The sequence below is a fragment of the Tiliqua scincoides genome, chromosome 1 (genome assembly GCF_035046505.1).
Source record: "Tiliqua scincoides isolate rTilSci1 chromosome 1, rTilSci1.hap2, whole genome shotgun sequence".
NCBI classification, from domain to species: domain Eukaryota; kingdom Metazoa; phylum Chordata; class Lepidosauria; order Squamata; family Scincidae; genus Tiliqua; species Tiliqua scincoides.
Genome location: NC_089821.1, coordinates 285,733,269 through 285,750,581, shown reverse-complemented (window position 1 = coordinate 285,750,581; position 17,313 = coordinate 285,733,269). Strand labels below are relative to the sequence as shown.

The 17,313-nt window shown below is 39.7% G+C and overlaps 1 protein-coding gene across 1 annotated transcript in view; it reads left to right on the top strand.

The window, feature by feature from the left end:
* The window catches only part of SPTLC2 (serine palmitoyltransferase long chain base subunit 2), a 90,823-nt gene extending 75,190 nt beyond the window's left edge, over nucleotides 1–15,633 (top strand). Inside the window, exons 10-12 of the mRNA XM_066627814.1 lie at nucleotides 7,375–7,510; nucleotides 8,223–8,352; nucleotides 11,781–15,633. Of these exons, the coding sequence (XP_066483911.1) occupies nucleotides 7,375–7,510; nucleotides 8,223–8,352; nucleotides 11,781–11,900 (386 nt within the window). The 3' untranslated portion in view covers nucleotides 11,901–15,633. The remainder of the gene's footprint in view (nucleotides 1–7,374; nucleotides 7,511–8,222; nucleotides 8,353–11,780) is intronic.
* Nucleotides 15,634–17,313: the final 1,680 nt, after the last annotated feature.

Genomic DNA, 17,313 nt, shown 5'->3' with positions numbered 1-17,313 from the left:
CAGTGCAGAAATGGCTTCGTGACCAGAACAAGGAGTGGTACTGACAGGGCATACATGCCCTTGTGTCTCGCTGGAGGAAGGCCATAGAACTGGACGGAGATTACGTGGAAAAATAAGGAGTGTAGAAGAAACATCATTCTTTCTTGTGTGTAAGTTTCATTGTGTTCAATAAATAATTGTTGAAGAAAAAAAATGTGGTGCATTACTTTCTGGGCAACCCACCTTATGTGTGAACTTACCTGCTTTCTTTTTTTAACTACTGCCTTTTGGAACATGCCTAAAGCATTAGTTTCATCTTTGTAAATTCAAAGCTTAAACATGATATGCTTGCTTGGCTATCCTGTTGCCAACCTTTGGCACTCGATAATATGTAGTAGTCATATGAGGAACAGTACTGAATTTTTAGAACTCATATTTCTTATATAGCATTTGTATGCTACTTTTTTCTCTAACAAGTTCCAAACTGTTTACATGTGGTTTCTAGAGGCCCCCCTCTCTAACCATCACTTGGGACCAGACCCTTTTTAGCTTCAGCAGATGAAATTTATTTATTTTTTTATTCACATTTTTATACCGCCCTTCCTCCTTTACCTATAAATCATTTACCATATGTTTTATAGACCATTGAGGTTTATAATGGCTCAAAGTCTTTGTGAACATGGCTTTTACTTAAAGCTAGCTTCCATGTTTACCTTTTGTATAAATGAGTCCTTACTTGAGTATGCAGATGTGCGTATTTAAAATCTGGATGGGGTTTGCCAGTGTCTAAGGTAGTTTGAGTGTTTGCTATAAATGGGAGTATATCTGGCCCAAGGACCTATGCCATAATACAGTTCTTAATAGGATGGTAACATTGCTACCATACGCATCTCTAATCTTAAAATACTATACTGAAGAGCTTTGAATTCCTGGATATTTCTGCTGCATCACAGAACCCATCTCACTTGAACCATTTCAGAATTAAACTAATTTGGGGGCCTTCCTCCACTCCTCAGCATAGTTCATCAGGGATGACAAGCGTGTGGTATTGAATAAACGTTTGTTACAAATTGTGTCACTGGAGTTATGCTGCTGCTGACCAAGACGGGTCTTCTTCACCCAGTCACTGTGGCTTTGGACTTCCCAAGTATGGTGTTTCCAAGGAGCAAGCCACTCTGGCTGAAAGTGAGTGAGGGATGATAACTCCATGTCTGGAGCTGGTGAAGAATAATGGCTGAGACACTGAGCTACAAATCAGGATTTCCGCAAACTGACTATCTGACTATTGGTTCACTGGCTGTAGGCCACTCCCTCTCCAGCTGCAGTATGGGATAATAATATAACCTTGTAAGGTAAGCATTATTATGTTTATTCATTGATGACCTTACCACACTCAGAAAGATATATACAAACTTCTTGCCCGCACTGTTGCCTTTTTGAACAGGATGAGTAAAGGTTGTGATGTGTTCTGTTTGCTCTTGTTTTCTTATCAAAATAGATTATCTGACATTGAGATATGCATGTCTGCGTATGCTTAGGTGTGGGAATATGGGTGTATATAATAAGTTTTGTGGACCCTAGTCATTTTAAAACTGTTACTGTACTGTCATTTCCCCAGACTCAAAGCTTTCCATGCTGGGTATAGAAATTATTATATTTGAAGCTTCTTTTTCCATCATGTAGGTCAACGTGCATGCGCTTCCTAGGTGTTCACCCAGCACACTCTAAGTGTGCTGACCAAACCCAGACCTGCTTAACTTTAGTAAGGTGGCAATAATGTGTCCTAAGATGATGCATTACTTCTATGTTGTGCTGGTTGAGGAAGGAGATGGTCCTTTTAGCAGTAGAAGAGACTGACCCTCATGTGTTGTTGCTTGGCCTACTGGATAAGTTCATGTTTTGGAATCTGTGGACAAATTTTGTGGACAAAACAGAGCAACCTTGATCCTATATATATCTGCAATTCCTGTTCTTTTTCATGCTATGTCACTTCCTTAAGGCATTTATCACCATTGTCCTATCCTAGTATACACTGTACTTGGAACTGAGAATACTTCAGAAAGTTCAAATACACAGACTACATCAACAGGGCCACAGACCAACCCCTACAGAGCAACTGCTAATGAAGTTCTCAGAGTTAGCTTTCTCGAGGTCAAGTACAAACCTGAAGGAAGCACTCTCTGGACCCTCTTGCATAATGACGGTGATAGTGGAACAAATAAGTATGATTTCCTTGCCTATGCAGTATGTCCAGGTGCAAGCATTTAAGCTTATTTATCCTGGAGGATGGAGAGAAAGCAATGCTATGCGTCTGCCAGCAACTTTGTGCTGAAAGCTTGTAAGAATTGTTGCCATCCCTTTTTTTCCCTTAAAGGAATAAATGTTCAAATTTTTCCTAGTGTCTCACAAATCAAAAGCCAGGAAAAAATCTAAATACAGCCACAGTTTCCCAAGCATTGTTAAATTTTTGGATGTGGCTGTACTTATAGTAAAAGAAGAGATGTTTATAACTTCCACAGGTTTTTTGTTTCCTTCTGGTAATGCATGAAAATAGGTGCTTTCCTCTTATAAAATTGTAATATGCATTTTTACATTGACACTTTTACTTAGCGTCCCAGATTCCGTTTTGAATTTCCGATTAAATTGTAATCCAGATCCACTGAAAAAGTGCAGGCAACTTGTAAAACTGAAGATGGTTTGTACTCCCTATAAAAATGGTAACTGTAGTAACAGTCTGGAAGCAAATTTGCAGGAAATTAGTGTTATGGGTCTCCATATCCTTGACACACACCTCACAATAAAAATTAAACACTGGATTTCAAGTTCACGCTATTGAAAAGTTCATGCCATTAAACTACCTTCCTTCCAGAACATTTTAATTTCTTTGTGGAATTGATGTTTTAGGTGAGCTCCAGCAGCTTACATAACTTCCTTTAAACTTTTACACAAAGCTGGTATAGAAAATGGCCCAAATAGAATATAGTTAGCTCAATATAAGTGAGCTGTTTTTGCAGCAGAATTTTGCAGCAGAACATATATTAAAATATCTGATAAAGCACATTATTCTTCCCAGTTATTGGCATCAGATGCAGCAAAGTGAGCCCTTTAAATCACTACAAATGATTTAATTTCTTGCAAATGAAGTCCTGAATTGATACACATTCTGCTTAACAGTAACATTGCTATAAAATACAACTTCATCTTTGAAATGAGAATTGTGTAAATGGGAAATTTAATACTTATAGATTAATGCTTGGAACTCTCTTTAAAATGTTAAGTCGAATTAGTTGTTCAGTGTCAAAACTCTCATATGTTTTATATTACTTTAGCGAGGAATAGAAATCTTCTGAATTTTAATGGCAATTTATAAATGCCTATATTGAGTTTTGTCTCTGGTTTTTTATTTTAAACTACCTTATAGGCAGGAGCTTGATTTTTATTTTTCATTACTCTTGTTACTGTTTGCAGCCAGACATCAGAAAGAAGTGTATGGTGAAATGATATTACATGAAAATGTTGTTTTATTTGCTTGATAGAAACCATACATTTTCAGTATGGAGTGCTGAAGGTGTGTGGATAAACACGTAATCAGTGGTCATATTTCTTTTAATATGTATTTTTTAAAGTTGTAAGTTGCCTTGGACACCTTGAGGGAAACGGTGGGATAGAAAGATTTCATAAATCTTTTGGCATGATATAGTTGAGAGACCATGCAATCCCTTTTACTGATTATCATTGCACTGAGCCAAACTTCCAATTGCAGATACAGGTGGGGCCTTGGTCTCCACAAGGGATCTGTTCTCGTACACCTGGCTGATACTGAAAATATCGGATATTCAAATTGTGATTTTCTGCCCCTTTCTTCCACTGAAAGGGAGCAGAGTTGTGCTCTAGTCCCCTCCAGTGGGCTGGAGGGGCAGAGCACGTCTGCCTGCTACCTCTGCAGGTTTCAGCGTAGCCTGGAGGGAGGAAAAAGCCACTTCCGGTTTCCTTGGGAAAGCCAGTTTTCCCTTGGGAAACCAGAAGTGACTTTTTTGCCTCTCAGGGCAATTCTGAAGCCTGCAGAGGCAGTGAAGTGGACGTGCTCTGCCTTGGCGGCTTCAGAAAGCCCACTGGAGGGGACTGGCACAGCTCCAATCCCCTTTGGAGGGTTCAGGTGGAGCCAAGTCTGGCTCAGTGGGGGTCCAGGGGACCTATGTTGAGCCAGATCCATGGTTTAAAAATCCACAGATAAACAAGCTCTACCTGTATTCTTTTGTTCTGGACCTTTTGGGTGTCGTCCCCCCCCCCAAAAAAAAACACCTGAAATGCTTTCCAAAAAGGCATGCTAAATATTAGAAACTGAAAACATAGCATTCTAAGGAGTGCCTGTTTTTGTATTCAGTGTTTTGGGATATATATGATCCATGAAACTTTCTCGGCATTTCCTTAACCTGTAAGAATTACAGTATAGGTGCCTGTTGGAATCTTTTTTTTCCTGTAGGAATTAACACTAGATTATTTCAGCAGGCCTGGTTTTTCTAATCATTTTGTTTGCTATGCACTTTCAGAACAGAGGCATCTTAATCACTCTGTGTATGTTTTGATATCCGGATTTGTCATTACTGCAGTTGCTCCACTATCATTGAACCATGATTTGCTAGATGTTGTGCCTGTAGGCATAGTGTGCCTACTTCCTGCAGTTGCTGTTACTATGCTTATATTCAACTTTCTAACTAGAGTTCTCCAAAGCAGTCACTTGGCAAAGGAAATCAGTTCATTTCCTGTTCCAAAGGATTCCTGGCACTCACTTCTGCATCTTGCCATATACTGTATACCAGGGGTGCTCACACTTTTTTGGCTCGAGAGCTACTTTGAAACCCAGCAAGGCTCGGAGATCTACCAGGGGGGAAGGAAGCGTCTGACAGACACCCCCTTTAATGTATGGAGCCCTTGCTGGAGTCTAGTCAGTTTCGTCAGTTTTGTTGCTGCATGCCTGAAGAGCAGCTAAAGTGTCAATTTCAGTTTAGTGTCAGCTAAATATGTCAGTTTCGTCTAGTCACTAGACGAAACTGACATATTAACAGTTTGGAGAGACAGGGCTCCGTGATCTACTCATTTTGCCTCGCGATCTACCGGTAGATCGCGATCCACCTATTGAGCACCCCTGCTGTATACATTTTACACACTATGAACATGTGAATCACTTAGCAGCAGCTCTGGAAGGGGTATGACACTTAGCTGTTTGATCTGCTTTGGGCTTTAGATGTTTCAGACAGGAAATCTGCTACTCCAAAGTTAAAAACTGCTTTTGCTTAGTGGTGTCATGTAGTATCTGTCATTATGGAAGGAGAGTTAAGAGTATTTTAAGTGCCTCTTCAGGGCTTGTGAATCCTGTTGCAAGTACATGCATGGCTTTCTTTTTACTATCTGTATCTACTCACCATGTCCTATGTGTCTGCCTAAAACGACCTTTTGATTGGTACTGAATTCATGCAATCGGCACTGTACATTTAGGCAAATGGTTGATAATAGAAACAAGTCTTCCTTGTAATGTAGCCTCTATTTTATTTTAGTGTCAAAACCTCTTTAATATTGTAAACTATGTATGATTAAGATCAATTTTTAAGATTGCCCATGAACTAAAACTGTTTAATTTTGTTAACCACTCTAAAACTATTTAGTGCTGGGGGGGGGGGTGACTGATCTTAAACCTATTACCCTCTCCGGGCAGTCTCTGTGGTCTTAAACTGTAATGGTATCCAGTGAAATTAGTTTCTCATTAAAGGACAATCTTGGATATAAATCAAAAAATAATATTGCAGTATTCCGTTTTACTAGTTTGTATGATAAGAATTTGTCATACATTTGGTTCTGATGAGCAAATTTGTTTGTTTCTTTTTAGTTGTGCTCCTGGTGGGTGATCTTCAATGCCATTTGAGCAGAGTCCTGCTTAAAAGACTGGCAAATCTACCAACTTCTATTATGGGTGGCAAGTGCTATCTCTGCTAGTGTGAAATGCTGCTTTAGCAGACTTGAGTTACCATGAGTTTCTTCAGGAAATTATCAGTGCTAGAATTTGCTGTGGAATGTAGCAGGGCATACTACAAAAACTAGATGATTAAGAACATCAACCTATCAGACTGATTTTTTGTTTTTGAGTAAGCTAATGAGTGCGAGTTGTACTCGCGGTGCACTAACTGTGCCATGAATAATGCTGCATACTAGTGATTTCACATCAAGATCTGCCGGTAAACAGAACATGAATAACTTAGTTTCATTTGATCAATGCTGAGAGCATTTGGGGTGTCCGAGTACAGTATCTCTTATTTTGGCTCAGGCACTTCAAGAATACAAATGATAGCAAGTTTAATCAAGTAATGTAAATTAAGTGTTTTGTATTTCTTTCAAATACATTAAGAGTTGTATCTAACCTGCAGCTCTCTTTTATGTAAGCAAGGAATTCCATGGTACATTAGCCATTTATTTTTGCTTTCCTGGGCAGGGGACCAACAGTCCCTAATAACCAAATGCTCTAGTGCCTTCAGTTAAGTCTCTTGATTGTGTAAACAAATGTTGTAGCTTTCGCAAATAAAGATCTATAAGTCTAGACAATCTATGAAGCTGAGCATTTTGTGTCTCTTCTCCACCATGCCGATGGGAAACCGAGGCTGTAGGATGACTTTCATCTTTGAGCTGGAATTTGAATCCCCTCTGTCTGCACATTAAATTGAATGTGGTGGTATTTTGGGATTGTATCCCTGTTTGGAATTGAAACTGCTTCTCAAAAGTCCTAGGCCATCTTGTCTGAGAAATGTAATTTCCACTTTACTCTGAGGGACACAAACACCCAGTGTCTCTTTTTAAGACCTCTTTTCCCTCTGTTCATTTTTATTCTGCCACTCCCAACTGCAGTCTCCTTTTGCACCTTTCTTTTTGTGTATATTTGATTGCTTAAAGAACTGGCCATATGGTGATGTAGGGTATTTTTATCTACCCAGGACTTTGAGTCAAACTATTATGAGGCAAACTATTAACTATTATGGCAGAAAGAAGGAAGTTGGTTTGTGTGTAACTGGTTGCTGTACTCAAAATCTTGGTTACATTGAGGGTGGGGACAAGACAAGAGATACTAACCTCTTATAATGTGAATATTACTATAAGATTCCTCTTTCTTGATTTAATATCTATGTTAGTATCTAAACATGATTTTGGAAATGAGTCATCCTTTAAAGTGGTATTCTCTTATATTTAGCTGGGGAAGAGCAATGTCCCACTTCACTCCAGCATGGTGTTTTTTCTAATAACTGTAACTGGTGTCTTTTCTGCATCTTTTAGATTGCAAGCCCTTGGGGGGGGGGTCAGGAAAATATTTTTCTATCTAAGACAGGTTGTGTTCCCTTTTTTCCCCTTCAGGTAAGCAGCGTATACAACAGTTGGCTGAGAACATCAGGTATTTCCGAAGTCGACTTAAGACAATGGGTTTTATCATCTACGGAAATGAAGACTCACCTATTATACCTCTGATGCTATATATGCCAGCAAAACTTGGGTAAGATGTGGAAGGATGTACACATTCAGCACTAGCAAAAGTGGTAACAATGGGAGATGATACCCATGCTAGTTTAGATCCTGCAAAATAGTGCCATTGTAAAGCAGAAAGAGCAGGTACCACTTGGATTATTGACAGACACTTAATGTGGAGTAGGTCATGTGGGAGGACAAGGACATAAGAAGCTCCCAATGCTGGAGGATATTGGAGTCCAGTTCTCAGGAAGCTGAATTGTGTGCCCAGGACCACATTCTGCTTTTTTGCACTTCTGAGGATTTTTCAAACCTGTTGCCTTGAACACTGCCAAAGAGTGTCTGCTTAGATAGCCAGCAACAAGGGACAGCTGGTGGTGGAATTCTTGGTAAGTGAGCTCCAAAGCTGAAATTGCTGTGTTGTATCAAAGAGATTTTCAAGTTTAAGTTACAAATCTGTTTGGAAGCAGCTTGCTAAAAAACCAACCCTTGCCAAATATAATCTTTCAGCTTTGTGAGAACTTAATACAGTGAAACCTTCTTATGAAGACCACCTCAGGACTGAACAAAAGAGGCCTTTGTGTGCCAGCATTCTGCGTCTAAGGCAAGGCAGCCAGAACAGTGGCCTCCCAGGCACTCTTCATCAAGGACTCCCTTACGTTGAGCCACACAGGACTTGTGTTTCTGTTTCTGCTCCTTCTTTTGTCACTTCAATTAATCTTGTCTTATTTCCTTCGCAGTGCCTTTGGGCGAGAGATGTTGAAACGGCGCATAGCTGTTGTGGTTGTGGGTTTTCCTGCTACTCCCATCATTGAATCCAGAGCCAGATTTTGTGTGTCTTCAGCTCATACCAGAGAGATACTTGATATTGTAGGTATCCAAGTTTCTGTCTCTGCTCCGTCTCCTCTAAAAATGAGTGTCAGCTTGAACTGGTCTCTTTTGGTATAAAACCAATCACAGTAACTGTCCATGAAAAATACTTTCTGGGCAATAGCAGCATTGTAAAAGTCTTCTACTTGTGCTGCCTTGTTCATTCTGCAACCTTGCTATATTGTGCAACTGCAGTTGAGACCTATATAGTCCAAGTGGGTAAAATGCTTTCAGTTTTATGCCAGATCCTTTGTATGGTGCTGTGGATTTGATTCCAAATCAAGTAGGGCATTGCATCACTAGCACTCTATCGGTTTTGCTGAACACTATAATGTGTTGGCTGGAAAGACAAGAGCCACATGAAGATGATGTCACTCTGGGCAACATAATTACTTGTTCTACTGTAGGCGAATGCTGATTGAATTAGGTGCATTGGAAATGAGTTTAGGTGATTTATAAGTTTGCTAGCCTTAATACTATGAATGTGTCTGAATGCTACTAAATATGTGTTTCAGGTTGTAGGTGGTAACATCTTGATATTGGGCAAGTAATAGAGCTTGGTTTAATGAACCAGAGTTTTCTAGTCTTTTGTCAAAATGCTGCTTACATATTTTGCTAAAACTGAGAATGCCATATATTAGGTTTTTTACTTCTCAGAAACTCAATTTTTTAAGCTGTCTTCCGTTGATTTGAATTCTTGTATCCAAAAGTACTAGTCTGGTGGTAGTCTGACTGCCTTACCTCTTCAATATTTACATAGTGCTATCATTGTGCCGGGGTAGAGCTTGCAGGTTAAGGCTCAGCAAGGATGGAAGACATTACAATCAAGTACTAGTAAATATAAATTTATGGAGCGAGAGGAATGGCAGTTTAAGATTATCTTTATAGAAGAAGTGGATTTTGAAGCATAGATACTTATGTTTATTCAAATGCTTGAGACTGGAAATCTTGAGTGTTGCCTAGACCAGTTAGAGAACAGCAGACCCAATAAATAAGTGCACATGACTCTGCCATGCTAATAACACAGAATTGTTGGTGTAAGTTATTCTGAGGTCTTAGAAAAAGCAGATGGAAAGGATCAGTGCACATGACCACAACCATGTGGAATCTTGTTCTGCTTCTGGATGGCTGCCTTAATACCAAATCGGAAATATTGGGGTTGGAGTGGGAGGGAACAACCTGGAAAAAGTATAGTATCATGCAGAGAAATCCTGTGTCAGCATTATACCTGGAAACCATAGAAAGCCCAGCCGGCCCTTGTCTCTCACTAGATGAGCAATGAATCGGAACAGATCAGGACATGTGTAGCTTGCAAGGATTAGATGTGCTTTATGTGTTCATACAATCTCCAGAAAAAAGTCCTGTGTTGACATGCCATTAAATGATGACCAGGCAGCTTGCCTATCTTAAAGTAACATTATTTAGTCTTTCCAAGTATTAGTTTTAAACAGGTAAATGACACATAGGATCAATCCTGTATTTATAAAAACAAAATGAGCGATCCTTCTCTCCTGCCTGGATAAGCATATGCAGCTTCCTTTCTGCATATTAGACTGTAGGTCCATCCAGCTCAGTAGAGCCTCTTTTGTCTGGTGGAGACTGAGTATCTGGCAGGGTTTTTTTTTCCCCATCACCTGCTTCCAGATTCTTTTACTCAAAGATGCCAGACATTGAACTGGGGACCTTCTGAATGTATATATTTGGCCACTGAATTATGGCTTCTGCCTGATTTGATGAAACATGTGTAAAACCATTCTGTAAGGACAGCTTTAAGAACAGGCAACAGGCTTCCTCTGTCTTATTTACCTAGAATGTTCTGTACACCACCATACACACAACAGATCTACAGACTTTTTCAGTAGTTCTGTCTTCAGACAAAGCTGTGATCCCCTTAAACACACTTCTCATACAGGTGTCCTTGGTTGCATCTGACAAGGTGGGCTGTAGTCCATGAACACTTAATGTTTCCCTTTTAAAGTGCTATAGTATTCATAACTCTCTGTGGCATTTGCCACTTTTCTAAATTTTGAGTGTGTCTGTTTCACCAGTGGTTCATTTTTCACTACGATGTGATAACTCTGGCAGAAGTGAGCTTCTGCTATGGACATAAATAGTGCCAGGAACTTCATCTTCTGTTTCTGTAACCACTGTTGTAACTGCACTGTCAAAAGTGACAGATGAAAAAATGGGAGTAGCTCTTCAAAGTCTAAAGCAGAGGGGAAAGAGATCATATCAAGCTTTTCCGTGCATGCCTGATTTTTGCTCATGCTTAATAAGGAGAACTTCTTTCTTTACCCACCCACGCCACTCCTCTAGGTGCTTGAAGGTGTGGAGGTCTCCCTTTTCTTTGAAAAAAGCTAATATTTGTAATCCTTCCTTATTAAATCAATCCACATGATGGGCAGTGGTTCTCTGTTACAGTGTATAACTGTTTTATTTAACTTCCTTGCCTGAAAATATTTTGGCCCTGGATCAGAGCAGAGCCCCTCATAAACTGCATCTCTGTGGGCTGTTGCTTTCTTTTCAGTGATGAAAAATATATTACACTTTCCTGAAGTCAGAGTTCACCCATGCCATTTCCTTTGTAATCTTTGCAAGTCACGTGTTTCTCTTTGTTTTAAATTAATAAAATCCTAAATCTGAGTTCAAGAATAACAGTTAACGGGCTCTTTCAACAGAAATTCAACCTCAAATTATTTCCATATGTTGCTTTTTACTAAAGCTCTGCTTTAAAATGTGCTCACTGTTAGACTGTTTGCAATTTCTACCCTTGTTCCTTTTTTCCCCTCCCTTGCCCCTTACAGAAATTCAGAGCATATGGGGCCTCTGTTTAACCCCAGGCGGGGGGGGGGGTGACTCTCTCAAACCATGTCATCATGAGGTTTCATGGCATATGGCGCTCATTTGTTCACTTTCCATTGTCAGCTATTGGGGCCACATAGGTTGTGAGGGGATAAGAGCTACTGAATTGGGGGTGGAGGTTTGTTGCTTCCTCAGGCACTTGCCATATATTGTCCCCTGAGAAGAAGGGGCAGAAATGAAAGCTATTTAAGAGGGTTGTGGAAAGAGGAGAAGGGTGGGAACTTAATTTGGAAAAATTCACTCTTCAGCTAGCATGCAAACTTATGGCTTTGTCACAGCCTTTCTTGCTAGAGTGAAGCGTTTGGAGTCTGTCACTAAAATGAATGAACTTTTAAGTTCTAACCACTGAACAAGTGGAAGGAATAAATGATGAGTAGGGCTGTATGCACTGATGATTCTGTACAGAGAATTTGAATTACACTGTGGAAATTCATCTCTTTGTAATTTCCATTATGCTAACACAGCCTCCTTTCATGAGCCCAAGCAGCTCTCTAAATTTGAGCCATTGTATCTCCTGTTCTCATTCCTAGGAATCTGCTCTCTTACACTTGGTATTCTTCTTTCAGGTTCTAAAGGAAATAGATGAAGTTGGAGACCTCTTACAGCTAAAATATTCCCGTCATCGATTGGTGCCTCTCCTTGACCGGCCTTTTGATGAGACTACATATGAAGAAACAGAAGATTGAGTTCACTCCATGTCTTTGAACATGTTCACACTGAACAGGACTCGATGTGGCTCATAGGCCCAGGTTCTTGAGCCAAACACTTAACAATTGCTTAGCATAAACAGATGATTCCTTACTTACAGACTGAAGTGGCCACAGCAGCTCTAAATCGTGTTTTGTAAACAGCAAAGCAAAACATGGCTTTTATTCCTATTGCTTCAAGATCTTTCAGTGGGGGGGGGGGGGTGTGTGTGTGCTTGGCTTACATTTTTAACATACTGCTTCCTTTTTTATTTGTCACCATGAGATCACAGTTACTATTGTTGGCAGTGGGTGTACTGCCCATCATACTACCTTGTGGGCATTGTTAACGCGTCTTAGGATGCTGCAGTGCTTCTGCACTACATTTTCCATGTCATGTTTACAGTCTGATCGCCTCAAGAGCACAGGAACAGCCACTTCAGCCAAGGCTTCTAAGGATACCATTGATTCGTAATCTCAAATATATATATTGAACAAGAAATAATCAACAAAAGCATTTTCTTTTTGCATTATTGCTTTTTAAAAAATTTTTATTATTAAAATGCTATCTGACTCGTTCACTTCCTTAAGGCACAAAGCAGGAGGCTTTCAAGAGTCTTAGCTGTCTTGTTTTTCAGTCTTTGTACCAAGTGTTCCTTCGTTAGGGTAAGTAGCAAAGGATATTTCAGAGCAGGACAGATAATTGTGGATGTTTTCCTTTTTCTTGTAAAGAACTACTCTAACTCTAGGGTGCTTTCATTTTTCGGGTTCTGGCATTGGTTGTTAAATCTGTGATTGTCTAGTCCTAGAGCTTGAATTTAGAACTCTGAAGCACCTTTTTTTCTTCCTTTCGTGTAATAATGAACCTTTTCTCTGTCCCAGCAGAATTGGTTTTCTTGCCCAAAGAGCTAATCACTTAGCATACTATCAACTACTTGGTGTAGTTCTGCAAAACACAAATGTTCATTTTTCTCTTTGAGAGTGGACCTTTGTGACACTTTCACCACTCCTTAAATATGCACATTTGGCTCTTGCTGTGACAACTGAAATGGGCAGCCTAAGCTTAAATCTGGTGCAGCACTTTATCTGCAGGTTAGAATTTACCTAAGTACATAACTGGCCATAACTTGGGTCTTAAACAGCCTGTTTGGATTCTTTGTGCAAGTGGAGGCAAATGAGATTTTCAGTTGCCAGAATGAAGTAGCCCAGATCCAGTTTCTTTGGGGATCTAAAAATGTATTTAAAATTAGATGAACATTCTCTAGCATTCTTTTCCCTGCCCTTTCACATTCCTCAGTGTCTTAGTTCTGTGGATTTTGGTCCAGAATTCTTAATAAGAAGCCTTGAAAGTAAAAAGATGTACTGATCCCTTTGTAGAAAAATCACGTTCAGAGAATGTCATTCTCAGAAGCAAATTAAACTGAGAATTTTATATTGAAATGTAAGTGGCAATTAAGGTGTTTGTAAAATGGCCACCCTGTCTTCCAGAGTACTCAGTTTACTATAGCTATGTATTTTTTAATTAACTAGAGACCGTATGATTTGTTCATTGGCAGTGGTGCAATAGTGCATGCATTATGAAATCACACTATCCATAGATTAACTTCGATGTATTTAACCACAGAATTCTTTAACCACAGAATTTTATACCTAGGAAACCACCTCACTTGCACTCTATTAATTCTCACAAGACATTATGCATAAAATTAAAAACAATTCAATATCATCAAACTGACTAGGAACAGTGCTATATGTTGCAGGAAACATTGCTGTAATGAACACCAAATATGTGAAGTGCAGAAGTTGGATGCAAACTACAGCATTTGTAAATGTAGAGTTACCTTAATTTAGGGTCTGGGCCCTCTGTGGGGCTCAAATATTAAGAATTCCCAAAATTGCACTTCAGTACATTTGAGACAAGAAACTGGCTGTTGCTGTACTTGACTGCTTTAACCTCTATATACATTGATACAGTCAGGTAAGGCTGCTAATTCAGTGACTGAAAAACTTCCACTAAAAATAAAGCAGATGCTGTGACTTACTCCTTTTGTAGAAGCACCCACCAAAAAGAAGCTTTCTTAATCTGATGTAAATCTGTTTAGGGAGAGAACATTTGTGTGACATATAAAGACTGACTGCTATTGGGGTGTGGTTTTCAGAGACTGCATTTCCCACAATACTTCAGTAGAGAGCCTCAAAGGAGAATTGGGCTGGATAAGGTGGTATGTCTTGAGTATTCAGGTTGACTTTAAAGTAAATTGTCTGCAATTATGTCAGAAATAGGGGAGGATACGTATAAGCAGTGAGGGGTATTGTCTTCCTATCGTATGTCATACCTTGCAGGAAGAGGTATTTTTGAGATGAAGTGTGGGAAACGAGTGCAGAAGATGAATCTCCTGTAGTCTCATTTGCTATGTGTTTTCTTTCGTGCCTTTTGTAGAATTGACAGGGGAGGAGGAACATAAAAAATACAAAATATTTGATAGGATGTTATATATTGTACAGTAGCAGCATGCCTATAACATAGTAACACAGTGGCATGTGTCTTCACTCCCCCCCCCCCCCCGGCACCTCCAAGAATTTCTTGTTTCAAGACACTTCGTAGAATCACCCCCGGGTTTGTGTGTGCAGCAGGTGTGTGTGGTTTTCACTCATTGCCTGGTGTGGAATAGAGTGACTCTTGTAAATGTAAACTGCCAATTTCCCTAGGTTTGGAAAGGGCTCTTTGCTGCCTGTATGATCAATCACTGGGAAAAGCAAGTAGAATCAGTAGTAAGATGTTGTGTGGTTGTGTTGAAAGAACCGCTTTCCTCCCAACATGGGGAATATTCCAGCAGATAAACATTGCACCCTAGTTTGTCAAGCATCTGGCCACCTCTTGTGTTTGAAATAATCTGTCCTCCGGGCAGCTTCCACTTTTCTCTTGCCTGATTTCAAATCTAGATGTTTCTGTATCAACTGAAATGCTCCTGCACGCTCAATTCCATGAGCTGATAGAAAAGCCAAGGAACCTGCTTTGTAGGTCTTCTGTTTCTGAATTTTTAATGTTTGATGCTAGAACATCTTTCTGAAGATAATCCCAATGTCAGGAAAGGGCCTAAGCAGCTTGATAGCATGTTCACAGTAACCCACAAATAGCTAAATTGCTACACCTTGCAGCTGTCTACCTTCATACCCCATCCATGACATGGCTGCACTCAGTGCTTTATCTCAGCTTCGGGAGTTCTGCAATTATCAATTCTGAGATGCTTCTTCATACTGAATATCTACCAGTCCTCTGCTTTAAACATGCTAAGCAGTTGGCATTTGGCTGTTGCGTGCTGCGTAGGGCCTCAATCCAGTACATACTGACTTCATTTGAATCAGAAGTTGAGAGATTGGGCAACCCCATTTCAAAAGTTTTCTTTTGTTTTGCCTTCCAATTTTCTTAAAAGAAGGATTCAAGTGATGTGATTGTGTTGCTGACTTCCAGTTAACTCTGATATGAATTCCAGAGTACATGCGACACAGCTTGTATATATTTTTACAAGCCTGCGAATTCATTTTCCAGTACTTATCATTTCAGAACCACAAAGTTGGGTGTGGCTCAAGTTACTGCTCAAATATTTTAAAGGGACCAGTTTTCAATATGTTCACATCTCACATTTGTTGTGGCATGCACTGCATTGTACTCAAGTGTATATACAAGAGTATTTTTTAAAAAAGAGAGAGAATTGACCCTAATGGCCTGTGTGATGTTACACCCTTGTTGTATTTGCAGAAAAATGGTAGGGAAATGTCCACTTTTTCTTTAACCAAATTCAGTGCTTTTTGATGTCTAAAAAGAGAATGTGGGAGACTACTTTATAAAAGATCTTAAGCTGTTTTTAGCATGAGTTAGGCATCAGAAAATTATTTGTGGGCATAATCTCTGCTCTTTTGCTAAGTTGATTTGAAAGCTCACATGTTTGGTAGATCTGTATTTAACTTGCAGGGTAATCAGAAGTCATCTTTTGCCTCTTCAAGTCTTTGGACTTCAAGGTTCAAACAAACACAAGCTTTTACCATGCACACTTGATTTCCACATTTGCTAGAACCAGTATGCTCTACCTTCTCTACCATGGTGAATATACTTGGTGTCATTTGGTATGCTTGTCACTGACGTGTTAAAGCTTTCCCCGCTATGGTAAGCACTGGCTGTTGACTTCTAGGGACAGTACATCATAATGGCCATTACTTCTGAATGTGGGAATTGAGTTCATGGCTTCCTAATAACCTGCTGACTACCCTGGCAATTTGGGTTTTTTAATGTGAAGCATTTCATGTGATCTGACTCGCATCTTTTGATAGTATGGTAACTTAGGCTTGCTTTGTTGAGTAATTGGTGAAGGGAAAAGGCTCATGTCAGGCATAAGAGCCACTCTTGCTTCTGTATTGTGCTTTGAAATGGTCTAGTTGACCTGTGTAGGAGCTGCTGGAAGAGGAATGATCTAAAGAGAGAACACCTTTTTATGCCAGCAGCATTGGCAGCTAGCAAATTGCCTACCCATCTGTAAACACAAGTATCTCCAAAGAGCAGCTAAGATATGCCAAGGGGCGATGCAGTTACCAAAACACTGTCTAAAAACAAAGTGCACCAAATATGCAAACCTTATCTATTGTCCATTTGCCAAATACACTCTTTTTGGACAGTATTTCAGCAAACCCCACATTAGAATGGCCTCCTACATTTATGTGTAACTGTAAAAGGAAGGCACATAATTATTGAGACCAGGCCGGGGGGGGGGGGGAACCTTATGGAGCCTGAGGCTTAAGGCTATTGGCCCCAAAGCTAATGGTGGCCCATATGTTTTTATAGTCTATAGGGCAGCTTGCCCTAGAAGTTGCAACTTGTAAGTCTTAAATTGCACTGTACTCCTATGCCTCTGTGTTGCTAATAATGTACATATTCTAGATCTTTTGTAGATATTAAAACATTTTAAATGAAATTTAATTACTTCCCCAAAATGTTTTCTTCCAGAAATGCAACTTTTTTTTACACCTTGAGCAATTAACACAAAGGTGGGTATCATGTGGGTAAGGATGGACAGAACAAGATACTACATTGACTTTTTAAGAAAGTAGCTGCATGATAAGCCAGGAGAAACTGCTTGACAAAAACAATCCTTGTTCTGCTTAATAAAAACTTCAAGAAAAGCCTGTGTGAGCATTTTTATTTATGATGTATGTGCTTAAATATTTTGTAATGCTGGTGGATGTTCTTGCATGCTGTCCCACTGTGTTGTGAGTTCACCTATTACAAGGTGAAACTTGAAGCATGGAGGGTCTAGTGTGATACATTATAGCGTAGGATAGTCTCACCCAGTTTGCCACCTTCAAGAATACAGGGATAAGGGCTGATATGTCTGCTACACAAGAACACAAAGGGCAATTA